This window comes from Eucalyptus grandis, chromosome 2 (assembly GCF_016545825.1).
Source record: "Eucalyptus grandis isolate ANBG69807.140 chromosome 2, ASM1654582v1, whole genome shotgun sequence".
NCBI lineage: Eukaryota > Viridiplantae > Streptophyta > Magnoliopsida > Myrtales > Myrtaceae > Eucalyptus > Eucalyptus grandis.
In genome coordinates this window covers 37,339,415-37,365,485 of record NC_052613.1, presented here as the reverse complement: position 1 = coordinate 37,365,485, position 26,071 = coordinate 37,339,415, and the positions used below count along the sequence as shown (strand labels likewise).

The 26,071-nt window shown below is 40.2% G+C and overlaps 3 protein-coding genes across 5 annotated transcripts; 2 read left to right on the top strand and 1 right to left on the bottom strand.

Annotated features, from left to right (window-relative positions):
- Window positions 1–727: 727 nt before the first annotated feature.
- LOC104424617 (proline--tRNA ligase, cytoplasmic) lies at window positions 728–5,523 on the top strand. 2 transcript variants are annotated; one of them, XM_039307750.1, is made up of 13 exons: window positions 728–876; window positions 1,089–1,137; window positions 1,242–1,327; window positions 1,747–1,839; window positions 2,189–2,305; window positions 2,422–2,609; window positions 2,961–3,027; window positions 3,411–3,533; window positions 3,662–3,814; window positions 4,022–4,306; window positions 4,430–4,648; window positions 4,734–4,827; window positions 5,085–5,523. In XM_039307750.1, exons 2-13 carry the CDS (start codon window positions 1,098–1,100, stop codon window positions 5,147–5,149), a joined length of 1,530 nt encoding a protein of 509 aa, XP_039163684.1. In that variant the 5' UTR covers window positions 728–876; window positions 1,089–1,097; the 3' UTR covers window positions 5,150–5,523. The 2 variants fall into 2 exon arrangements, with proteins under 2 accessions (XP_039163684.1, XP_018721326.2); XM_018865781.2 differs by having other exon boundaries at window positions 1,089–1,143.
- A 10,781-nt stretch (window positions 5,524–16,304) lies between these two features.
- LOC104424616 (probable polygalacturonase) lies at window positions 16,305–20,997 on the top strand. 2 transcript variants are annotated; one of them, XM_010037071.3, is made up of 7 exons: window positions 16,305–17,257; window positions 17,436–17,503; window positions 18,180–18,497; window positions 18,940–19,060; window positions 19,130–19,304; window positions 19,419–19,489; window positions 19,963–20,997. In XM_010037071.3, the coding sequence occupies exons 2-7, from the start codon at window positions 17,486–17,488 to the stop codon at window positions 20,664–20,666; spliced, it is 1,407 nt and encodes a 468-aa protein (XP_010035373.2). In that variant the 5' UTR covers window positions 16,305–17,257; window positions 17,436–17,485; the 3' UTR covers window positions 20,667–20,997. The 2 variants fall into 2 exon arrangements, with proteins under 2 accessions (XP_010035373.2, XP_010035376.2); XM_010037074.3 differs by lacking the exon at window positions 16,305–17,257 and adding an exon at window positions 17,296–17,314.
- A 972-nt stretch (window positions 20,998–21,969) lies between these two features.
- LOC104424615 (auxin-responsive protein IAA20) lies at window positions 21,970–23,613 on the bottom strand. The gene is made up of 4 exons (XM_010037070.3): window positions 23,106–23,613; window positions 22,822–22,988; window positions 22,565–22,661; window positions 21,970–22,272 (listed from the first exon to the last, which is right to left on the bottom strand). Exons 1-4 carry the CDS (start codon window positions 23,255–23,257, stop codon window positions 22,224–22,226), a joined length of 465 nt encoding a protein of 154 aa, XP_010035372.1. The 5' UTR covers window positions 23,258–23,613; the 3' UTR covers window positions 21,970–22,223.
- Window positions 23,614–26,071: the final 2,458 nt, after the last annotated feature.

Sequence of the window (26,071 nt, the reverse complement as noted above, 5' to 3'; positions counted from 1 at the left end):
ATTTGAAATAAATTTGAAATAATTAGTTAATGTAAAATATTTTCATTATTAATAATAATGTATGATGCAAACGATCGGTTTTAAAATAATGTTTGTCAAATGATTTATTTTTCGTGAAACAAATAGGGTGCATCACACTTGTAATCTATTTGAATAAGATATAAAGGAGGAGTGGACATTGAAAACAAGAGAATCACACTTATAATCTATCTGAATAAGATATAAAGGAGGAGTGGACATTGAAAACAAGAGAAGTTGATTGAAAACAGGAGAAGTTGAAGGATACTGCTCTTTTTGTTTGGTCACACAATCCCGCCAGCTAGTAACTTGTCTTGATAATTCATTTGATTAAAAGGACATTGGGGTCCACGATTTCATCGTACATTTAATAAAAAAAATTTTAAAAATTTTTTTCTGTCGTTATAAAACGTGCTTGCAATCTAGATAAAACCATAATTTATTTTAAAGATAAAAGAAGTAATATAAAAATAATCTCTTTTCATGAGTGTAGAGTAGCAAACCTCTTATAATTTATTTTAAAGATAAATCTTTATCAAACCAAACTTTATCACCAAACGCTTTGTTTTTTCTTTTATCATTGAAGAATGAAATAGAAAATTTGCAAACTTTTTTTTTCTAAAAAATAAAATAAGAAGAAGGCTACTTTTTTTTTTTTTTTTTTTTTTTTTTTGGAGGGGATTGGCTGGTCCGTCAACCCTGCCCTGTCCAAATCTTGACTATTCACGAACATAAGCCTCTGGTTTAGGGTTTTGGCAAAGCTCCCATTTTTAACTGCCAACTTCTTAGCTTTCTTGGATCTTATCACCTTCGCTTCGACCGGGAAACGATAAACGCGCCCTGTCAAGACACCATCCAGTAAGAACCCTTCTCTCTCTCTCGCTCGTCGTCAATGAGATTTCAATGGATTCATGGGTCGGTTCAATTTTCTTGCACCTTCTATCCCCTGCACAGTTGCGTAGAATTGTGGATATATGCACGAGGCGGTCGATTTCGGCCGTCAAGAAGCGTTTTTTAGCGTAGATTTCGTGACCCTTTTGCATTTTTAATGGGAATTGGCTAATGATCAGGTCAGAGGTATGGCTGGTGGTGAATCGAAGAAGCCCAAAGCAAATGCAGGTGCCGGTCAGTGATCTCATTCCGTTGTTGTTTTTGCTATTGTATTGTGAAATAATTGTTGGTTTGAAGATGGGTCTGGTCTAACCTGGGTTACTGACATGCAGGGGGGAAAAAGAAGGAGGTGAAGAAGGAGACAGGTTTAGGTCTCTCCAACAAGAAGGATGAGAACTTTGGAGAGTGGTATTCGGAGGTATGTCGTGACTGCCTTGTTGTCGGCTACATGATGTGGATCACTTTGTAAATATCCAGCATTTCTGTGAAGTAGTCGGTTGCAAATTGAAGGAAATAATCTACTTATGGAATTTTGATAAAAAAGATTGAACTCTCACGGAAAATGTTGTGATCTCGTGCATGTGGTCTTTAGGGCAAAAAAAGGGTTCTTGTAATATTATGGGGTTTTGCGGTATCTGAAGTGGAGTGGTGTGTGAGGTACAGTTCTTAATTCTGGTATATCACAAAAATGAAAAATCTTTGACAACTTGCATGTATTTTAGTAGAGACCTTGGAAACATTAAATCTGATTTTACCAGGTTGGGGCCACACAGCAGTAAGTGGAGTGATATATTTGGTTGGAAATTTTACGTAGTTATTCTCCTTCACGTAATGCAGGTTGTTGTGAGTGGCGAGATGATTGAATACTATGATATATCTGGCTGTTATATCTTGAGGCCTTGGGCAATGGCTATTTGGGAGATCATGCAAGTGAGTATTGAGCATGTTTCCTTGTAACTGAGTCCAAAAGGTTCTTTTATCTTTATCGAATCCTCTAATTCACTCTCTTTTTCCTCTGTTCTTTTCTTTCGGTAGTCACAATTTCTATGGCTATATTTCCATATGGTTTAATTTAGGAGCGCTTTTCACATTACTGCTTTCTTTTCTTCTTACCCATATTTTCTTCTTAAATTATGTGATATTGATTTTTTAGTGTCTATGCCATAATTTCTTTTCTCTTTCTTCTAAATATTCCTGGTGCATTAACCTTGATCCCATTGGCATGAAGCTATTTTCACTCTGTGAAGAAAATAATTTGATAGTGATGCTCTATTTGCAGGAATTTTTTGATGCAGAGATCAAGAAAATGAAAATTAAAAACTGCTATTTCCCTCTTTTTGTCTCTCCTGGTGTTTTACAAAGGGAGAAGGACCACATAGAGGGTTTTGCTCCAGAGGTAACATGTGCTTCTCTGTTGTTATATGCTAGAACATGTAGGCATAAGTTGATGGGTTGTGGGTTACTTTTCTGGAATATTCATGAGAGTCGTCTGAATAAAAATGACTCTTTCAGGTTGCTTGGGTGACTAAATCAGGGGAATCTGATTTGGAAGTGCCTATTGCGATCCGGCCAACTAGTGAGACTGTCATGTACCCATACTATTCAAAATGGATAAGAGGACACAGAGACCTGCCTTTGAGACTCAATCAGTGGTGCAATGTTGTCCGATGGGAGTTCAGCCATCCTACTCCATTTATCAGGTTTCTATCTGGATAATGTGGCTGTTTTGTTGTCTTTATGATATATTGATGGATGTTAGTACGAAGACTAAGATGCTTTATATTTTTCATCACTTAAGCTCTGCAACAATCCAATTTATAAATGATTTTGCTACACTGTACGCTGCTGGGGATTCTCACATACCGCCAGTTTTGTCAGCTGGGATGTTTATTTCACCAAATAGTATTGAATGTCTTTCTACGGAAATCATCTGTCCATTTAGGAGTTATGTTTTGGCCCCTTGCACAGTTGATTGCATAAATCATTATAGAACAGTTTGTCCACTACTGAAAAGATGATTCTTGAGTGAACTATAAATCTTTTATCTGCAGGAGTCGCGAGTTTCTTTGGCAGGAAGGTCATACTGCTTTTGCAACGAAAGAAGAGGCAGATGCAGAGGTTTGCCTCTCTATATTTGTTCGATTCATAATATAATTTTTGGCATAAAAATTGGTCTAGAAGATAATATCTGATTTTCTTTGTTTGATTTCGGGTTTTTGTGGTTCTTTATTATGATGTTTTCTGTGGAAAGGAGCATTTCTTTATCAGTAACGTATATGCTATATTGGAAGTGAAATTACTGCCAAGAATAAATAAGAAGCCCTTTGAAAACTTGGGTAGATTTCACAACTAATTGTATGCACTGTCAAATTTGACTTAGACCCATCCATTTGTGACGTATTATGTTCTAACAGAGCGTTATTAAATTTCAGTTAGAAGCACAATCCTGCACAGTTGATGTGATATAGAAATACTTACAAGTAGGCCATTATTTTGTTCAGGTTCTTGATATATTGGAACTCTACAGACGTATATATGAAGAATATTTAGCTGTCCCAGTCATAAAGGGAAAGAAAAGTGAGCTGGAAAAGTTTGCTGGTGGTTATTACACGACGACTGTTGAGGTACCCTGAGAACCAAATAGCATAAGTTTGTGCCTGTTCTGTTTTCTCCTTTATATTGAACAAAGTGACTGTTTGCTTTGTTATAAGGATTATTCTCTCCATCACTTCCTTATGCTATCATGTGGCAGGCGTTCATTCCTGACACTGGTCGTGGTATACAAGGAGCGACTTCGCATTGCCTGGGGCAGAATTTTGCCAAAATGTTTGAGATTAATTTTGAGAATGAAAAGGGGGAGAAGGCCATGGTCTGGCAGAATTCTTGGGCCTATACTACAAGAACGGTATAGCTAACAAACTCAATACCCTTTTTTTTTTTTTATCTTATTCGTAATTGTGTTATCTTACATGGGGGCTTGTATACTGTGCATCCTGTGTTTAGCAAAAACCATCTTTGTTTATGTTATATGATTAGCCAGCATAGTTATTGATGTGTTCTTCTGGGTGGCTCTATGGCCAAATGCTGACTTTTTCTCATTTTCTTATGGCAGATTGGAGTGATGATCATGGTACATGGTGATGACAAGGGGTTGGTCCTCCCTCCTAAAGTGTCGTCTGTGCAAGTGATTGTTGTTCCTGTTCCATACAAGGATGCCGATACTCAAGGAATATTTGATGCCTGTACTGCCACAGCGAATACCTTGTGTGAGGCTGGGATCCGGGCTGAGATAGACTTAAGAGATAACTATTCACCTGGTTGGAAGTACTCACATTGGGAAATGAAAGGAGTACCCCTGAGGATTGAAATTGGTCCAAAGGACTTTGCAAAGAACCAAGTAAGGAGGAATATGTCCTAGCTTTCCATTTTGACAATGCTTTTTGATATTTTCATTTCTCTTGTTCCTTTTCTGATTGTACAGTCAGCAGTGCAGGGTTTATAATTTGCATCTTGTTTGCAGGTACGTGCTGTCCGCCGTGACAATTCCACAAAAAGTGATATACCACAAGCCAGCTTGGTTGAGCAAGTTGAGAAAATTCTAGATGACATACAGCAAAGCCTGTTCGACGCTGCAAAACAAAAGCGAGAGGCTTGCATTCAGATTGTGAAGACTTGGGATGAATTCATTGATGCACTAGGAAAAAAGAAAATGATTCTAGCCCCTTGGTGTGATGAGGAGGTAATATTCCCCTCTCAAAGAACCAAAGTTTCTTTTATTGTGTTCATTATTTTCTGAATGAGGTTAAACCTTCATGGCTTTCTAGGAGGTAGAGAAAGATGTGAAAGCGCGGACAAAGGGTGAAATGGGGGCCGTCAAGACACTTTGTTCCCCATTTGATCAGCCTGAACTTCCCGAGGGTACTATTGTCATTCATTTCTTGTGTTTTGGTTGGATCTGACAGTTTTTTTTGATGAATTGCTTATTTCCTATGGAGCTCTAAAATTGAACTTGCAAAATTCCATGGTGTTGGAGTAATAGAAACTTTTCTAGTACAATCCATATTGTTAAGAGTGTCTAACTCAGTCCTTTGTCACCAAATTCCATTTGCTTACCAACCCAGTTATGAGATTGGCAACGTCATTTATATGATTTCTGCATCTAATTATGCATGCAGGTACTATGTGCTTTGCGTCGGGAAAGCCTGCCAAAAAATGGTCCTACTGGGGCAGAAGTTACTAGTCCTTGTCGATCAGCTAGTTTTGGTATCTCAAACATGTCTCAGAATTGTTCGTCTTTGCAAGGAAGTGATTTAAGTCTTTCTTCCTCATTACCAGGTTTAAATGATAGCCTTATAGGAATGCTCATTTGTTAATCAGAAGTTCAACATCAGTTTTTCCTCTAGTCACAGGCTGCTTGACTACTCATTTTTCCAGGTTGATAATGTCTTTGGAAAGTGGCCTTCATGTACTCCAACATTTTAAACTTAATTACTCTAGTGTACACTTTCAAGAATTGAGAGATGCGGTTCTGTTTTCTATTTTCAATGAACATTCTGTTGTAATTCTAATTGAACATTTTGTTATTTGCAACGCGGTTGCACTGATTCACGACTATTTGCAGTGGTATTGCTTGTCGATTCATAATTGCTTGCATGTTATGAGATCTTGTGTTGAATAATTGGAAATGTGTGAAGTTACGACGTGTTACTTCAAGAAGCGGTTTCTCGAGCGATCATAAGTCGAGCCTTCGAGCGAGCCTTGGCTTGACCCTAGGGGAGCCCTGAACATCTGCTTAGCTACTCCATACTCCCACTTTAATGTAGGAACATTGAGACTTATGGTAATTGATTATTTAATCTAGTGGGATGTGTATGGTAATAAATTAATGGAAGTTGACTGCAATAAATGAGGGAAACATTCAAGAGATCATCCTCTAGTTTTGTTCTCAAATAGATTAGCATCATCATTCTTCAAAATCTACAATTTGCACTTTTAAGTTTCTTTGCAATACTTATAATGCATTTGATTCAGCCCTTTAATGGGTTTTCGACCTCTTAAACACCTTTGGGAAATGAAAGGGTATTTGACAAATATTTTGAAGTAACTTTTGATTAAATGCTGGCCTGGAGAATGCTAAAAGCTTAAAGAAGCATTTCGAAGTAACATTCTAAACTAAGATCAAAATGTTTCTTTATCTAAAATTACTCTCATCAATTCTTAGTTCTAGTTTTGCCTCTTCTTGTCAATATACCTCTCTTAGCACAAGGGTGCCTGGCAAGGGCGGACAAGAGGCTGACGAGGGTCGCGCAACCCAAGCACCCGCTACTAGAGGTGGGTCTCACAACTTAGGTGACCTTCAATGCCCAAGGTAAGGCAACCTCAGCCTATGGCCTCCAACGCCATATTTGGCTCATTGGTGGCCTATGCCCTTCGCCAGTTTCATTGAGTTTTTTTTTTTTTTTAATAATAAAAAGAAGAAGAAATTGAGCCAAAATCCCTTGCAAAAGTTTCTTTGTCAAAGAACACTTGAGCTCAAAGTAACTTTATGAAGAGTTTTTGTCAAAAGTAATTGGTATTTTCTCAAAGGATTTTGTCTTTTAGCATTTATATTACCCCAAAAGTCCATTTCTAAACTGAAATTGTCTCTCTTGTCAGTGACAGGTGGCTTACTTCCACCGTTATAGTTATGAAATTTACTTAACTGTGATTTTTATTCCCACAATGCCCCTATATCAAATTAATTAAAGCAGAAAAAAGAAATCATTTATCCAAGACTGCAGGGCATTCTTCGAGGCATGCAGCGTTCTTGGATCCCCATGACGGGGATGCAAAAAGTCAAAATTTTCCTGAATTTGTGCAAGAAATTGAGAGCAAGAGGTCCAAGGTCAATCGGCTGGGAGAGTTTTCTGCAATAAGATACTAATGCAAGCAATCATCCCCCGCGAGATGGGCTCCTAAGGGATTTTCCAAGAGAGGGGTAAAATAGTCATCGTAATTAATATTTCCTATTACTTTAAACAGCTGTTAAATTGGACGATGTAAATTGCAATTTACGAATTGCATGTGTAAATCGTTATATATGAATGTAAAGGGTGGAGAACTAGAGATAGTTTATGAAATTTTTGTGTAATTTTGTTATTGCAACGTTTGTATGTGCAGACATAGCAATTTCATGGGGTAAGGTTTATAATCAAGAGTGATTAAGATATTTTCTATAGGACTGTTCGGGTAATAGTTCATAAAAGTATCGAAATGGTAACAATTTATGGATTTTGACTTTTTTCTTTTTTCTTTTCACCCAATATGTACTAATTAAGTCGGAAAAAGAAAATTTGATCTTCCCACTTTTATTGATTTTAAGAACTTATGGTGAAAGGTTGCGAAGAGGCTGAAGAATGAGCTGAATTATATGTCTATCAGATGAAGAATCGAGCTCCAACATTGGCAAAGATTTGGCACTCATTTATACGGTACACGTTTGTAATCATTCCATCGACCTTCATTTCTTTTCGAGCTTTTGCTACTATTGATGAATTATAAGGTGAGAAATTTTGAAACTCAAAAATAACTTGGACTGATTGGAACCTTTGGAAAAGCCAATTGGCTACTCTTCTTAAAACACTAACATGGGAGTTGGTTTGCATTTATAATCCAAATACGTGCCGGTATAAGAAATCAAATTTTGCCATGCGCTCAAATCACTAGAAACTCTTCTATATGACATTATATAACAAGATGATCTATCTCATAAAACACAAAGTCAAATGACTTGTTCTTCGATTCATCCAAAAAGAGAACCAACACTTGATTAAATCTATAATGTCGTGTCAGCATGTCATGTGAGACAAATATGATTAGTGTTTTCCCCAAGCGAATTAATATTTCATCCTCTAATAACACCACCAAAACAATCCTTGCAGGGTTCTAGCCCCCATGGCCATCCTTCCCCCTTCTAATAAGCTGATCCAAAAGGACATAATACGAGTCGGCAGGTAGATCTGGAAAAGTCCATGGAGTTGGTACATGTTGAGAGTCCACTACCCAATTAATTCGATATTTATTAGCATGAGAACAAATTAGAGCAGATCAGCAAAGCCACTTATCTTGGAGCCAGTGCATTTTATATTCAAACATCAAACAACAACGGTCGGCCTCTGTAGTTCTTTTTAACCCTCCCCAGGTGCCCCACATAAAAACAGATCCACAGTTTTTTAAAATATGAACAATGCAATGAGGCCAAATGGCAAAACCCTAGCATCTGAACTTACAACAGCAAAGAGAAGATGGGGAAACGGCAGCTGCCGATTGGTGCTTTTATTTTAGGATTCTAAAGATGGTAATATATTCTATGATTCCCTTCCTTTTCCACCAATTGATGTCTTTTTTTTTTTTTCCTGAATTTTAATTTTTTATTGAACAAAGAAGAGATAAAATATGTGATTGGTGGCCCAATAGAAAGACTTGGTTCACAAGTCTTGTGAAGTGTGTGTACACATGCTTCCAAAGTGCATAACATCAGTATTCCTTTTGATGATATATTCTTCCTTACAATATGGTCTAACTCCTAGCCATCAATTATATGATGCAAAGGTCATTTGATTCTCATAAGACCTCGTACCATCTGTAAATTAATTAAGCCACGGCACAACAATAACTATATTCCAAGAAATTTGATAGTGTTCCTGAAACGAAGGACCCGTCCATATGATTAAGCAACTAAATCTTGTATATCTTATGAGTGGCCAAAGAAAAAAAATGGTCAAACAAAAAGATCACAAAATTGGGTACCGTTTTTCAAAATGTGAATTCCTTTGCTCCCATGTAAGTTTTTTTTTTTTTTTTGGTCTGAAACGATATACTATATAGGAGAAATAAAACCAGTACATCCAACAGCTAATGCGTCCGCACAAATAAGATCAACCAATTGAAACGGGGGAAACACAGCCCAATTCTGAACAGGGGAAGAACGATCGTGGGCCTTGGCAGCCCAATCTGCAGCAGCGTTTGCTTCCCTGCGACAGTACCCTAGCGACAAATTAGGGAAGAGCGAAAGCAAGGAGGCGGCTTCGAAGAAAAGGGGCCGATCCGTCCATGGCGGCTTGCAGCGGCGTTGCAGTATGTCGACCACCAGGCGGCAATCGGATTCAAGAAGGATCGGGGCTGAGGTTAAGCCACGTTGTTGCAAATGCTGTAGAGTGAAAGAGACCGCTTGGATCTCTGCTTGGAGTGCAGACGTTGCAGGGAAATGCTTCGAGAAACCATCGGTGAGTCGTCCGTGATGATCCCTACATACACATGCCATAGTTCCTTCGGTGGATTCTAATCGGTGCGATCCATCGACATTGATTTTCAATTTGCCCGGATCGGGAGGCTGCCAAAGAGATCCCCGACGCTGGAACGAGCGGCCTTTGCTGGTGAGAGAGAACACTGTAAGATGAGCCACATGAGCGCCAGCTAAAGCATCTTGTACCACCCGAAATGGTTGAAGCTTTTCAGACCGGAATATGTAGCCGTTTCGAGCGCGCCAGATCTGCCATAAAACAGATGCCAGAGTCGCCAAGGCAGGTAAGGAATTTCGACCCTGAACTTGCTGTACAATCCATGCTTCTACTCTAGAAATCTGCATAGGTGATATCTTGATGTTTAAGCTGGGATGCGACCAGACATTGGTAGTCCATGGACATAATAGGAATAAATGCTCCAGAGTTTCTGGTTGATTCCGATCACAGAGAATGCAACAGGGGTTATCACTAATATGTCGCTTGTAGAGATTAAATCTTGTGGCTAAAGCATTCTGACAAATCGACCATAAAAACATTTTAATCTTTGGGGGAGAGTGCATCTTCCATATAAGTTTCCATAACCAATCTGGGTGCTGATAAGAAGAGGAAGTTGTACCTATAATCTGATGTTGTGTAGTTTCTCTGAAAGTGTTATAAGCAGATTTAACTGTAAAAGTTCCATCTTTGGTAGCAGTCCAAACAAGCTGATCTTTGACGGAATTCGGCCGCAAAGGGATAGCAGTAATCTGTTCAATGACTGGGATGTCAAAGAACCTATGAAGGAGATTGACATTCCAGGAATTGGTGGACGAATCAATAAGATCAGCCACCCAAACAGGTTCTTCACGAGCTGAAGGGCCACCTAGGATACCAAATGGGAGCCATTTATCACCACGAATTCTAATAGATTTCCCGTCACCTACAGACCAACATAAGTTGGGTAGGATGGCGTCACGACCTAACAGAAGACTCTGCCATCCCCATGAGGGTCGAGAGCCTCTAGCTGCATTAAAAATAGAGCCAGAATGGAAATAGAGACCCTTAAAAACCTTACTGCAAAGAGATAAAGGTTGACTGAACAATCGCCAAACCTGCTTTGACAACATTGCTCTATTAAAAGTCTGAAGGTCTCTAAAACCTAAACCACCAACAGCTTTGCTTGTCTTCAAAACATCCCATTGTCTCCAATGAATTCCAGCTTTATCAATGTTAGTCTTCCACCAAAATCTGGCTATACTTTTTTCTATAGATCGGCAAATAGACACAGGAATCTTAAAAATAGACATTGCGTATTGCGGGATAGCCTGGATAACAGTTTTCAGAAGAATCTCCTTTCCACCCTTTGAAAACATTGTAGATTTCCAACTTTCCAACTTTGAATGAACCTTACCCATTAACCACGAGAACATGTCCTTCTTGGAACATCCCCAATCAGATGGTATTCCTAGATATCTGCCAGACTTAGTTAGAATAGGAACACGTAGCTGAGAAGCCAAATTCTGTTGCAAAAGAGCCGGGCAGTCTTTGCCAAAGTAGATACCAGATTTATTTCGATTTATAACTCCGCCTGTTGCTAGACAATACTGTTGTAAATTATTGGAGAGATTCTGACATTCATTAACAGTACCATCAAGAAAGAAAATGGCATCATCCGCAAAAAGGAGGTGCGATAAAGCAGGGCACCACCTGTTTAGTTTAAGTCCTTTAAGATGTTCCATTTCAACAGCTTTGTTAATCATGGTAGATAAAAGATTTGCCAATAGAATAAAAAGATAGGGGGAAAGAGGATCACCCTGTCGAAGACCTCTGGTAGGGTGGAAATAGCTAAGATGCTGGCCATTTAGTTTAACACAGGATGATTGAGTTGAGATACACCGCATAATCCACCCAACCCATAAAGAATGAAATCCCAATTTAATAAGATAATCTGAAGAAAGTCCCATTCAACCCCGTCATAGGCTTTTCTCATGTCTACCTTCAAAGATCGCTTTATGTGTACCCCTTCCTCTCTTCACTGTGAATCGGTGTAAAACTTCCTGGACAATGAGAATATTGTCCTGAATCTGCCTGCCTCCCACAAATGCAGACTGTTCCTCAGAGATAAGGCTCGGTAGAATAGGCTTTAACCGATTGGCAATAACTTTGGAAATTACCTTATAAGCATAATTACACAAACTGATTGGGCGATATTGTTCCAGACTTTCAGGATGAGGAACTTTTGGAATCAAAGCAATCAGGGTCTTGTTTAGATCTGTGGGCATAACACCAGTAGTAAAAAAGGTACTAACTGCTGCAAATAGATCAGATTTAATAATATCCCAATGCTTCTGATAGAATAAGCCATTAAGGCCATCAGGACCCGGAGCCTTAGATGCGCCCAGTTGAAATGTAGCCTTCTGCACCTCTTCAAAAGTAACAAGTGCAGTTAAACCAGTATTCATTTCATGAGTAACCAAAGGAGTACACTGATCGAGTAGTGGCGCATAGTCACGCCGACCAACAGAACTGTAGAGGCGTGAAAAGTACCCTGTTGCCATCTCCTTAAGTCTTGTAGGATCCCTCACCCAAATATCATCATCATCCTTAAGCATAGTAATTCGATTTCGTTGACGACGCTGAATTGTTGTAGCATGAAAAAACCGCGTATTCTTATCACCCCATTTAAGCCAATTAAGCCTGGAACGAATAGCCCAATATTGTTCTTCACGACTCCACACTGTGTGCAATTCTTTCTTCAAGTGAGTTGCCTCGGCAGAGTCATAAGATCCATGCTGTTGATTAGTAAGGTTTTCCAGCTGTAGCTGCAGAGCAGTAACTCTAAGGTGGTTATTCGAAAATTTAGAACGACTCCACGATTGTAGAGAAGCAGAAACAGCTCGAAGCTTAGTATGGAAAGGGACCGGTCTGGACCGAACAGCATTCCAAGAAGAATTGATAACTTCCCGGCATTCTTCATCCTGGTCCCAATAAGATTCATACATAAAGTAATGCTGCCTCGATCCACAGACTGGTAGAGTATTCAATATTAGAGGACTATGATCGGAACCAACAGCAGGTAAAGCCTGAACCTCAGCTTGAGGAAACAGAATTCTCCAATCTAGGGAACAGAGAGCACGATCAAGACATTCTTTAATTACATCCTCCCCTTGACGATTATTAAGCCACGTAAACGCACACCCCTTTGCTGCAATAGGCATTAAAGAACAAATCATTTAAGACAGATCGGAACGAAACTAACCTATTAAAATTCGCCGGTCTGCCTCCTTGCTTTTCCCAATGAAAGAGAATTTCATTAAAATCACCAATACAGACCCAAGGGAGAATATTAACATGACTGATGGTGATGAGGTCCTGCCAAACCGCACGTCGCAGACGAGGGACAGCAGGGGCATGAATACAAGTAAGGCGGAAGATGTTGGTTGAAGCGATATCCGTACAGAGGACGTCAAAATAATCAGCTGAAGAAGTAACGAAGGACAGAGAGACTGAAGCATTCCAAAAAATAGCTAAACCCCCTGCCGAACCAACAGGATTATGTACACGGAGGTTCAAAAAGTGCAATCTACCTTGCAACCGAGAAAGCACAGCTTCACCATTTTTAGTTTCCATCAAAAAAAGGAGATCTGGTTTTTCCTTAACCACCAGGGCCCGAAGGGCTTGAATTGTCAGGGTAGAGCCCAAACCCTGACAATTCCAGCTAATTAGCTTCATTTGTACGGAGGGGGCTGTTGAGGGCCAGCCACCCATGCCCAATTCCGATCACCTGTTGCTTCCTCAATAGGAGCATCCGTTAGTAAAGAGTCATCAATATTGTCTGGCAGTACATTCCGTATGTCATAAGGGCTCCCATGTAAGTTAAATGACACAAGCCAAGCCCTTCGTTCTCATTAACGTTTTCCCCCCACTTCTAATGGGTTTGACCATATAAATAAATTAATTTGTTGACTGTATTTCACACTTAGGGTTTGATGCACATATTGAATTCTATGATGTGTTTGAGACGTCTTCACAACGTAAGAGGTGGGGGATTTTTTAATTTTTTTGAAGAAATTCAATTCGAATCCAATTTGTGGGTGTTCCCCACATGACGATAGCGATGGGTTTTCATGTTCCTATCTCCATTATTGGAGTTTGTTAATGAGCTAAAGACAAGAGTAGGTTGGTTTGCTGTCCCTTTGAGGTGGTCCATTTATGTGTTTGCGGACAGACGATGGTTGTTGATTTTTCTAGTACAATTCATATTTAGAAGAGCAAGAAAACTGCCCCACCAACTCTTATAATTAATAATGTTTTGGGTAGCTACCAATGTGTGGCTTCAAGGATTTGTATTTGTTAGCTTAACGTCCGTGACCAGTAGGGATCAAGATTCGAGATGCTCTCTCTCTCTCTCTCTCTCTCTCTCTCAACATTGGTAAAGTTTCTTGTTTATTAAAGAATGGAAGGATTTTCCTCGAAGCGTATGATGTACAAGTGTTTGGTATAAGCTTGGATCTTGGATACGTGAGACCTACTAGTTTACTCGATAGATTACCTAATTACGAGGGAGACTTGTCATTAAGAGGTTGTTGAGTAATTATTTGGTTGATAACAAAAATTTCAATTATTTATCGAGGTGTTTGTTAATATTGTGGCTCTTGTTCAAGCGACAAGTGATTAGGGTTTGGCCACTGTAGTCACTAAATTAAGAAATGAAAAGTGGTGGTATCGATGCATTTCCATTCAACCTGATTGAGTTCGTGGATTCGATGCTCGACATTGAGTCCATGATTAAGTAAATAATCAAGGAGAATATGATCTCAGTAGGATATGAATTGCATCGGTAGATCATCAGCTATCTCAGAGAGAGCTAAGATACTGCTTAGCGAAAGAGAAAAGATAATTAGGTTAGCCGCAAGACCAATTCGTGGCTTAACCCAATTTAACAAATCTAATCATGCAAGCAAATTCTTCAATGCACACTAGTTAGAAGTATTGATTTTTGTGGGGTAATGTGTACGTCAAATTATGTAATGTATAATATAATAAAATAATAATAAGATTGACATTCCCAAAGGAGATTTTTTCTGTTAAATAATATATATATATATATATACATATATATATTATACATATAAATATTTTTATGGGTTTATGAAAAGTTGGTGAAGAAATGGGTGATACCATCAGTGAAGGTGATAATGCATGTTTCGTATTCATGGGAAACGCAAGAATCAGGTCACTAGTTAATGTCTGTAATTATTATGCGTATACATGCATGTGAAAGGCCAACCGAGTAGTTAAAACGATTGCATCGGAGGTGTGTAGCTGAAGAAGGCACAAAACGATTGCTCATAATTAGGAATTACAGATGATTATTCTGTAGCTGTTAAGGAACACCCCCCATCAATCCAATCGAAGCGACAGGTTGCTTAAGCTCTTTGATGATGCTCAGACTGTAATCTTCATGCGTGATGATCCCCTTCGGAAAGGAACTTATCCTTCTCATAACTGCATTTATTCACGATTTATCAATCAATCGCACATTCTATGACTTCAAATTATAGAACTCAAAAGTGGTGATCTCTCTTGTGCGTGGATGAATGGGAATGACACTAGCATGGTATGTCACGCACCGCTTGAGATAGATATGTGAATAAAAATAGTTTAAAATGCAACACAACCCATATATAGGACGATGTAAATACACATGAAATTCATCCTACTTGAGTATCATAGCAATAAACTATAGATGCTTATTCAATTGCTCAACAATGTACTACTTCTTATAAAAAGGAGAGAAAGTATGCTTGAAATCCATCCCGCGCAATTAAAAGGATTCGAAATGGGACGTTCGCAAGGAATCAAATGCGGAATTTGCGCTGTGATGGCGTCTCACGAAACTAAATGCGCAATTTATCATCTCGAAAGATAGAATAGCTCGAGAACTGCGTGATATACTATTTAAATCCGAACAACATTGAACTGTCATACCCAGTACAAAAAAAAAAAAGAAACAGAAAATAGAACTATGAAATGGAAAATGAGTCTTCTGCTCGGATTGAAGGACACACAAGGACTTGAGAGTAAGTCTGATGATTTCATCAGACAAGTTGGAGAGACACTGATGTCCCTTTTCATTCATGGGTGTGAAAATCAAGAGGCACAGCATTGCATTGGATGCCTGACTTTGGAAACCAAAAACCATTCCACACATACACACTCAGTCTCACTTTCCCTCCTTGTTCCTCTCTTGTCCTGCCTTCCACCACTGTCCCCCTCTTTTTAGACATTATTTCCTCCGACCATAAGCTGTCTAAATCCTTTCTTTTCCATAGTTCTTTTTTTTTTCAATAACATTTTGGTAATCCTTATGAAAATGACTTCGAACTATTCATTACCAACCGAGGATACTTACTGGGTAGACTGAGCCATCCCAATTCGCAGGGTACCAATACAACAAACTTTGCTCATTGAACACGCATTTCATTGATGAGTTCTCAAACTTAATGACTCATCGGATTGGTTAAACGAGAGCCAACCGGCTCGATATGGTTTTCATCCATCCATGCCAACATAGACTTTCCTGTTAGGAGTTCTCCAAACCCAATAATCAGGTTTTTCTCCTCCTTTATTATTGTGGATCAGCAAATGGATTGCTGCCATTCAGTCTTTCACATGTTTGAGGGGGTGACTAAAATAATAGTGTTCCCTATTCAATAACACTATGTTTCCTTAACACTGGAAAAAGGTTTAGGAGTGAAAAGCAAGGGAGACTATTACTATCATTAGACATAAAGAAATTAAATTTCTCTTTTTCTTTTTTCTTTTTCCAAATTTTCTCTCCCCCTCCAAGCATGGAGCTTCCTTATGGGGTCAAATCTGAGCTGTTGGTGGTCCCTAAACACAAAAGGGCCAAATGTCATTTCTCCAAAAACATGAGGCTCTCGTTGAGCGTGAAAAATCTCGAGGGCATTCTGGTCATTTCACCCTATCCGGCCGGCCCGAGCAACTCATTGGAGTTGGACCGAGCCTTTTGGATGGGATTATTAACCTTAAACGTGTGGAAAATGATGTCCAATTGTCCTCTGCACAATGCAAGGAATTGACCAAAACAAGAAAGAGAACAGGAGCCCTTAAGGTAGTGCGAAGTGGGTTTAGGGAGATTCGACAGGAGGTTGAAGATCCATTGATTATGGCGAGGGGACTGTAAAAATATCATTTGAAGAAGAGAGAGAAAGAGAAGAGAGAGAGGGAAAAAAAGAAAAGAAAAAAACGAAAACATGGGGCTGTGGAAAAAGGGAGAGAGAAAAAGAACACGTTGGTGAGGAGATGAGACATGCTGCAAGCAACGGGGGGGAAGTGAATAGGCCGGTATTCAAGCGGAAATCACGAACCTTTTCATGATGTGAGTTTTTAAGGAAGATGCCAATTTCTACATTGTGTTGAGGACGGAGGACGAAGGGGGAAGGGGGAGAGAGGAGAGAGGAGAGAGAGGTGTCAGCGTGCGAGTGAGAGAGATACTGAAAGATGCCCCATGCATCCTCTCTCTTCTCCCTCTCCCTCTCTCTCTAGCATTGAAGCGCACATGACCGGAGCGCAAGCATTAGAGTAGACCCTTTCGAAAGAGAAACTAGAAACAGAGCCACTGCCCCTGCTGCTGCTGCTGCTGCTTCTTGTTCTTGTTCTTGTTCTCAGATTGGAAACAGAGTCAAGCGCAGTACGATCAGAGGACGCGAGAACAGAGGAATTCCCGTGAACCCACCTTGAATTTCGATCCATTTTTTCGTGATCTCCCTGTCTTTCCTCGATCAACCACCTCAATTTCGGTACACACCAAGAGAGTCTTGACAAAGGAGTGATCTTTCTTTCTTTCCTTCTTTCTTTCTTTCTTTCTTCTCGGGCTGCATAATACAAATGATGGGGTTTTGCCGAGAAGCATGAGTAATGGAGGGTCGTGGTGGACCAACCTTATGAATGTTTTGGGTGGCAACAACGGTCACTGTCAATCAATGATTTGTACGTGAACTGGTGGTGCTCGTGCGAGCTCTCTCATCACTTCCCAGCGTTCCCACTCGAACATTTCTGAGGTTGGATCTTGACTCCCATCAACACCATTTTTTTCTGTTTCTTCTTGTCAAAGCCTGGTTTTTTCTTCTTCTTCTTCTTTTGGCTTCAATTGAGGATTGAGATCGGCAGAGAATTAAGCAGAGCAGGATTTTGTTAATCTATGTTTTTGACTCTTGTTTGGTTTTTGTGCCGTTGCAGCTTCTTTTCTGGTGCTTGAGCTCCAGGGAGGTAGACCAGATCTCAGTCATATGAGGAGTCACTTTATTGTAAGTTTAAGTTTCTTCAAATTCTCTCTCTCTCGTTGGGGAAAACTTCGCTGAACTGTACAAGTAGTGTTTGGGGTAAGATCTTAAAGGAATGGTTGAGATGGATCAATCAGTACTGGAGCTGAGAGTGTAATCCGGCTCTACCCATGAATCACATTTGCTTCGTTTAGCTGGAAAAGACTGCCTGTTTAGATCTGATGAGCGAAACTAGAAGTGTTTTGGTAAAATCCTACTGTTATTTGCTCACTTGTTCAAGCAGAGCACTTGAATTCTTCTGTTCTTGTCCCATTTTTAATGGACTTGGCTTTTTTTTCACTTTGTGTTGAATTTCTTTTTGACAAATTGTTGCTATTCTGGCCAGCTTGTTTGCCTATTAACCTATGGGAGAGTCTTAAATCGGTGGGATTCATCTTAAATTTTCATTTAGGTGGAGTAGCTTTAATAGTTGGAATACGTGCTTTCATTTGCCTGCTTAATGCTTCGTCACCTTTTCAGTTTTCATTTTATTCCCTTTACCTGTTTAGGTCTTGTGTCTGAACTAGCTGATGATGATATAGCTGTCGAGACAAACTTAGCACTCTATCATATGTATGAGAATGCTCCATAAGGTGCTTCTTGTAGTAATGTCTTGCAAAATTGTTTGTTTACTGAGAGTGTGGAGGTTCCATGATTTCAGTTGGTGGATGTGCTTGTGCTACTTGCATTACTTGGTCCTACTCAATGGGGAGCCATGGGGAGTTCACATTGCAAACGGCATAATGATGAAAGGATTCGACCTCACAGCGTCACAATCACCGAGTTTGGAGCAGTTGGAGATGGGGTCACTCTCAACACAAAAGCGTTTCAGAATGCCATCTTCTATCTTAATTCGTTTGCGGACAAAGGAGGGGCCAAGCTTTTTGTCCCTGCTGGCAGGTGGTTGACAGGAAGCTTCGACCTCATCAGCCATCTCACCCTGTGGCTGGACAAGGGTGCAGTAATTCTTGGATCCACGGTAATGATTATACGTTAACTGAGGTCAACAAAATTGATTTAATTTTGCACATGCTGGTTTAGGGACTTGACTTGAGCACGAAACTTGGTTCTTTAGCTATAGAACTTGACCAGTCTTTCGCAAGTAGCATGCTGGCCTCTGTTATTTTTGCTTGTTCTGTGTTATTTAAATTCTCTAGCAAAGTAAAAGGATGATTTCATTTTTCACCATATCATTTGATACTCCAAGTTGGCCCTTTCTAAACGGAATATTGAAGAGTTTTTGTCAAGAACATAAAGAAAGAGGAGGGTACACAGAATTTTCATTATGGCCAATCTAATGTCTGTAACTCACCTGGATGTCAGTACTTAATGTCTTATTGTAGTAGCACAGTGAATATAATAGCTTTGAAGCAAAGAGATGGTGCACAGTTTAGTAAAGAGAATCAACATCTTTGCTTCAGAACACGGAGGATTGGCCCATTGTTGATCCTTTACCATCATATGGCCGAGGTAGGGAGTTGCCTGGCAGAAGGCATCGGAGTCTCATTTTTGGACGCAATTTAACGGATGTGGTTATTACAGGTGAGTGATACAAATGAAGAGTCAGTTTCCTTGTGTGTTCTCTTCATATTGCATATTTCCCTTGTGCAGGCGAAAATGGAACTATTGATGGTCAGGGCAGCATGTGGTGGGAACGGTTCAGAAACAAAACCCTGGACTACACTCGGCCACATCTAGTCGAGTTGATGAACTCCACTGGGGTCGTCATCTCGAACCTCACCTTCTTAAATTCGCCATTCTGGACCATCCATCCGGTATATTGCAGGTTTGTCTGATCTGTGGCTTGAATTCTTGAGTTTTCTATCTGCCTGTATAAACTGTGCAAAATTGAAGTTTTCATTAACTAGGGAGAGTTGAGATTGTTTTTCTCGATTCACAGCCACGTTATCGTTCAGAATGTCACCATCCGTGCTCCTCTTGATTCACCGAACACAGATGGAATTGATCCTGGTAAGGTCTTTCTGCTAGGCTGTTATTTATTGGTTTTTATATTTCCAGAGGTCCATCAAATCCAAAACTGCAGATTTATATCCATTTAAGTGAATTTGCTCATCTGAGTCAAATTTCCATTATGCTTATTACAAACCCTTGATGTTGGAACATTAGCATCTGTAACCCTTTTTAAGCTGCCATTGGATGATAAGATGTTCATATAACAACCCAATATTCCCCTATAGTGAACTATTATGAGCTGATCCCCTCCCTGCTCATTCGGATGGAAAAGTGAGAATGTCTTCTTCCAATTCCAACACAATGTGAAGTTGATTTCAAATTCTGATGTCGTAATTCCTCCCATCAAACTCTCTTATTATAATGTCTCTTTTTCTGTAGACTAGATATCATTTTGATATTGCACGAACTGTCTATTCCACTGCATTATGGTGAACAGAATTCTGACTTTTTTCACTTTTTAATTCATCTAGACTCCAGTGATGATGTATGCATAGAAGACTGTTACATAAGCACGGGTGATGATGTGATTGCTATCAAAAGCGGTTGGGATGAGTACGGCACATCATATGGCCGTCCTAGTAAAAACATCATCATTCGCCGGCTCATTGGTGAGACTCATAGCTCAGGGATCGCAATTGGAAGTGAGATGTCTGGAGGAGTATCAGATGTCCATGCAGAGGACATCGTGTTCTTCAACTCCACCACTGGCATTAGAATAAAAACATCTCCAGGAAGAGGCGGTTATGTGAGGAACATCTTCATATCTAATGTTTCATTGGCTAATGTAAAAGTAGCCATAAGATTTACCGGTCGCTATGGGGAGCACCCAGATGAATCTTACGACCCCAAGGCACTGCCCAAAATAGAAAGGATCACTTTTAAGGACATCCACGGTGAGAATATAACGGTTGCAGGGCTTATGGAGGGTATTGAGGGTGATAATTTCATCAATATCTGCCTATACAACATCACACTCAGCGTAAACTCGATTTCTCCATGGAACTGCTCGAATGTTCAAGGTTTCTCCAGTTTAGTTTTCCCTCAGACTTGCGAGCTTCTTGAAGAAAGTATATTCCCAGATCATTGCACCGAGTGTTACCATCTATTGCAGGAGCATAGAATACGAAACAAAGGTGCTCGATTGCTGTCTTGGTGGACTTACCTCGGAACATAGCATGTTTCTTGGAGGCCAAAACACCTTCTTCATTGGATGTCGAATATTTGTTGAAGATTTTTGAATTTTTGCCAGCTCTCGGAGCGACCGGCCATTGCCTTTTCCCTGTGACAATAAAAAAAGAAAAACAAGAAAAAAAAAGTGTCCACAACATCAAAATCGGAATTGGGTTGCTGACGGTTGTTGAACTGTGAGGTGGTAGTGAGAGATGATTGTTGTCCTTTGGTGTGCAGTCACAAATAATTTTTTTGTGTAAAATAACATATTAAAGATAGATTGGTTTGTAATCTTTGTAAATTTTCTCTTACTGTAGCTAATTTATCCCCCTCTCTCTCTCTCTCTATACGGCCATATGACGAGCAATAAATGTGCAATCCGATATAAGTCTATCGAAAAACTTCATCATCTTCTGGGTGAGGACAAAATGCTGGACAAAATGCTGGCATTGCCAATAATGATGAAGCAAACTGGTGAAATATGGTGTTTCCTGGAAGCTGCGTCCCCTCAACATGAAAAGGAAATGCATCATCATCATCATCTGAAGTTCTTTTGTTTTCATTTTACGAAAGTGTGAATTGGAATCTCAGCAATGAACAATCCAAACATTCAGTTAGTATGGAAACTTCCAGCTGTGTACTCTCGTTGTCATTTTGTTTGTCTCTCCTCACAATAGTAAAGCTAATAAGCATGAAACTTCTGATGAACTGTGAATTCAGAACTGTAGAAGGATTTGACTAATTGGAATACAATGCCAGTGCAAATCTGCGAAAGAAGATGTAAATTCTGGGTTGCCAATGAGGTGAGTCAGTACAAGCAGGGAATTGTCTGGTTATGTGGAAGGGCCTCACGGTTTTGTCGTTTGGAAAGCGCATCAGACGGTAAGCCCCAGTTTCTTCCTTTGGAGCCACAAGTGAGAAATCTCTTGCCCTTCTTTTCAGCCCATTTCTTTGACACAAGTTCAATGGGTCAGAAAATCATGCAAAGGTTTTCTATGGGAAGTGAAAGCTGAGTGCAAGAGTTCAGTCGTGCCTGGATTGGTACACACCAGGCCCACTCTATCCTGCTCCAACACTTTGGGCTAGTTACAAGCAGCCCTTATTACTTGATTTTGCTTCGGACTAATGCTCAAATTTTGCTGAGGACCATCCCCCTGTGCACTGGCACTTAATCACCGACGCCGCCATCAATATGTAAAGTGATTGAAAAGATCAAAGTACTTAGTACTTACTGTTACATGTAATAGCTTTTTCAGCGAAGATGTGAAATTTGGGCTTGCACAGTGATTCAAGCATTGAGCAACTCATAACAGGGAAAGAAGAAACTCTTGTTGACTGTTCTCATATCATTGGGTGTGAGTTATGTACACAGTAACTATCGTCTGGCTCTGAAGCACGTGTGTGTGGCTTTGGCCCAAAACGAAAGGGCACATCCATGGACAACTCATCTTCACGTTGCTTTGCAGAAGGAGATGCTGAGAGGGGCAGAGAGAGAGAGAGAGAGAGCGAGAGAAAGAGCAAAATTTGTTTTCTGGTGGATGAACAGTAAACTCTTGCAAAATCACTCTATTCTTGTAATCTTCAGTCTCTTCACACTTGACAGGAACATCCTGCATCATGTCAAATTGACCCAAAAGGAAAAAAAACGATCATGAAACAGTTTCACAAACACTCGACGTTTATGTCGGAAAACGACCCATTTTTAAAGTGATTTTGGTATGTTTTTCCGATTTCCATCAGCATGCTCCACCGACGTGTGTTAGAGAGATTCATCTGTTACTCACTTCTCGACGCCTTTATTTATGAATGGACGAGATCGGGTAATCTTCCGACGAAATTTCAAGTTGAAATATTATGAAAATGAAGATAACTAGAAAAGAGGGAAGAAGAGTTGAAACTTACTCCCAAGGAACATCCCCAACCATCAACCAGTCCCCTTCCTTGTCTTCATATAACAACACATGACACCCTCCACATTGAGCTCCCTCCTCTTCTGACCCTGCTCCAGTCTAGCCCCTTTAGAACTCACCATCAATCTCTAATAACTACTAGACATGTTCTCAGCCAAAGCAAAAACCACGAAAAGAAGAGAAGCACAGAAAAAGGAAAGAAAGAACGGAACAGAACAACAAAGAACAATTGCGGTACTCGGTACTTACACATGATGTTGGTGTTGAACATGTAATCTAGAGTTCTGATCAAGTCACAGTATCCACCATGAGCCATCAGGTCCAGCTTCCTACCGATGGGAATGCCCTCCATGTAGACCTTCACGTAGAAGGTAGCCGCGTTGTCGCATTCGTCTCCTTCTTCTTCAATAGCCTCCCTAACGTCGTCGAGACAAAGAGAGAGAGAGAGAGAGACGAGAGACGCGTTCACACGCGGATCAGAAAAACGAAGGGTGAACTCAAGGAATGGACAGATCAATCGATGGTGTGAGTACTTTGGCGAGAAAGGGTAACCGCCATCTTGGTGAGAAGCCGGGGAGAACCCGAGCGCGAGGTTGAGGTCGGTGGTGAGGCGTTTCTTGAGACGCCGAGACATGGACGAGGCCGTCGATGAAGAAGCTGATGATGAGCTGCTTCCTTTGCCCATCTTCTCCGTCTTCCTTCTCCTTCTTCTACTCCTTTTGTGTGCATGTGACCGGATGGGAGCCGCCACCTTTGCTTCTTATAGACGGTTTGCAAAGCGTCCAACTACATTGATTTTGAAAAAGTATAAATCGAATACAGATTGTCACAGAGAGAGAGAGAGATAGAGAGAGAGAGAGCTTTTCGTGAGTTTTCTTTCCGGCCATTGCTCGCCCATTGGACTGGAATGTCATCATGGGAGGCGACAGGAATACATGTGTCACGCATGTATTTGAAAAGCAAATGGCCTTGACGTATGATCTTGGGTTTCTTCAAACATTTTGTTATAGGGTGGCGACGGCAAATTCCTGGACCAAGATTGACCAACCCCCTGATCTTTAGGTCGCCTCGTACGTCCTCGTCGTCGAACAGCTTGTGTCATTGAAAAATCATCCATCGACATCTACTGAATCGACCCACGTTTCGTAACAGAGCAGGTTCAGATGACGAATCGACATATAACAGTAAGATATTTTTGAAGTCGACGACCAACTTTTGCGTTCAAATTAACCCATTCACTGCATCTTCTACCACGTTCGCATTCATATGTGTCTCTTCGGACACGTAGCTTCATGCACGTTCTACTTTTTGAAATGTTTCGCCTGCAGTTCGGAGTTGATTCATCAAACCTGTCGACAATTCTCAACCTCTTTTGGCTACATCTTTCGTTTTAGCTACAAATTAAATTGCTCATGCAAATGGGTAAATCTTTCTTCTTGGCCCTTTTCAGTTGAGGAGTTTACAAAGAAGAATATGGATTTTTCTTCCCCGCAAATATTCTTCCCTAAATCTCGTGTTTTATATATAGGCTTCTTCTGGTATTGTCCCCCGTCACATGTGAAGGAATGAATGTGGACAAGCTTCCGTGCATTGGACGTGGAAACGATACAAAGCGGTCATCGATGCGGGTGGAAACCTCATTAAATTACACGAACGAAATCTTTTATTTTGGACTCGACCTGCACGCACGACCTCAGATCAGTATTCAATGGATCAGTTGCGTTGATTTGCCCTGGCCAACCATCGATTTTTAATGTAATTTGACTCGATTTTGGTATTGGTGATAGAGAAGGTTAGAAGGGATTATTTAAAAGGAGGTGGAGGTAGATGGGGTGAACCGAGCCCCGGCTCTTTCGATGTTTAGGGATGAGGAAACATGAGACTATCAAGTCACGAGACATCAACACATGAAACATGGTTCCACGTATAAATGGACATGAAACATGATGACCCGTGCATGACTGAACTGCCGGAGTTTTTTAGGGTTTGATTCGTAGAACATTTTTTTTTTCTTGTGATGTCTTTTTCATTGGACGTAGGGGAATGAATTTAAGTATTTAGAGTTATCTATGTCGGCGCTTAGCGCTGACCATGCCACATAAGATGACCGGAATAAGTTAGAAGAACTACATTGAAATTTTTTTAAGAGATTTATGATTGAATTGGCCAAATTCAAAAACATTCATTGATTGTCCATATTTGATGAGCGCCGACTTACTGTGAATATGTTTTATTTATTTTGTGAGTCTCATCAAACAATCAATACAGATTCAAAATATATTTCTTGTCGGCAATTCATATCCCATGACTGCATATGACAAGATATCTTAAAAATGTACACCGACATTCTTCAATCTATTCAAAGGAGACTATTCACAATCGATCAAAATGTGAAAACGCTTAATGCGAACTTTTTCATGAATCGACGCGGTGATTTGATAGGAATTTGGTAATAGGAAAACCCCAAATGACGGTACTAGATTTCATATGCTAATTAACCACAGATTAAAGGGATAAGATCCTAATTTAAGGGACATGCAATCAATTACGATTTGGGAGAACGAGAAAGAGGGCCAAAGGGATTGAAAAGAGCGACACCACCCCCATGCACAAAGTGCTGGGACTCATTCCCACAGACAATTCTCTCCCCCCACGTGTTCAAATTTCACGTGCCCTAATGCGATTGTCTCTCTCATGTCCCGCCTCAATTGGTGCTTTTCACTAGAAGGGAACAAGAAATCAAATCTTGGACCTAAAGAAACGCCAGATGTACTAAAGGTTCATGGGATGATGCCCTCAAATTTCCACAGAGGACGTGAGAGAAAAAAGGAAAAGGAAAGGTAAAAAGTATTGATGTCCCCTACCTTCCCTACCACAATTGTTGCTTCAATTGACCGAGGGGTGAACCTTTTTCTTTTAAAAGAAAGAAATTACATATATATGAGGCCAAAGACCTTTCTTTTTCCTTATCTTTTTTTTTTCACATCGCAATCGGCCAAGATATTGCACCATTATACATTATGAGAAATTCAAATCAGTCATGGAAGTGGGATCAAGTTTTATTAAGTTAATTCTGAAGTTGAGCTTGTCTCTAAACTTGACCGGTGTGTGTGTCCATCTGCCCCTACGTAAATCGGTGTTGAAAAAATAGCCCGTAGCTATACTTGCGTGTCTAGCATGTCAATTTCGTTAGAAAAACGTAAATTTGCAATGGAGGGGGAAGAGAGAGACGTTAGAAAAAACGGCCGACAAGTGTCCGTGTGTCTTGCGTGTCGATTTCGTAAAAAAACATAAAGTGCAATATGAGAGAGAGAGAGAGAGAGAGAGAGAAGGGTAGGGCTAGCCGAATGACGATGGCAGCGATGGCCGCCAAGGACAGACGGGAGTTCAATCTCCAATTTTTCCAAGGAGCAATAAGAACCGGAGGTCAATTGATACAACATTTGTTAAGCTCATGGGCTATTCGAAAGTTTTCCTGGGCAGCAACGTGGTAGCAACA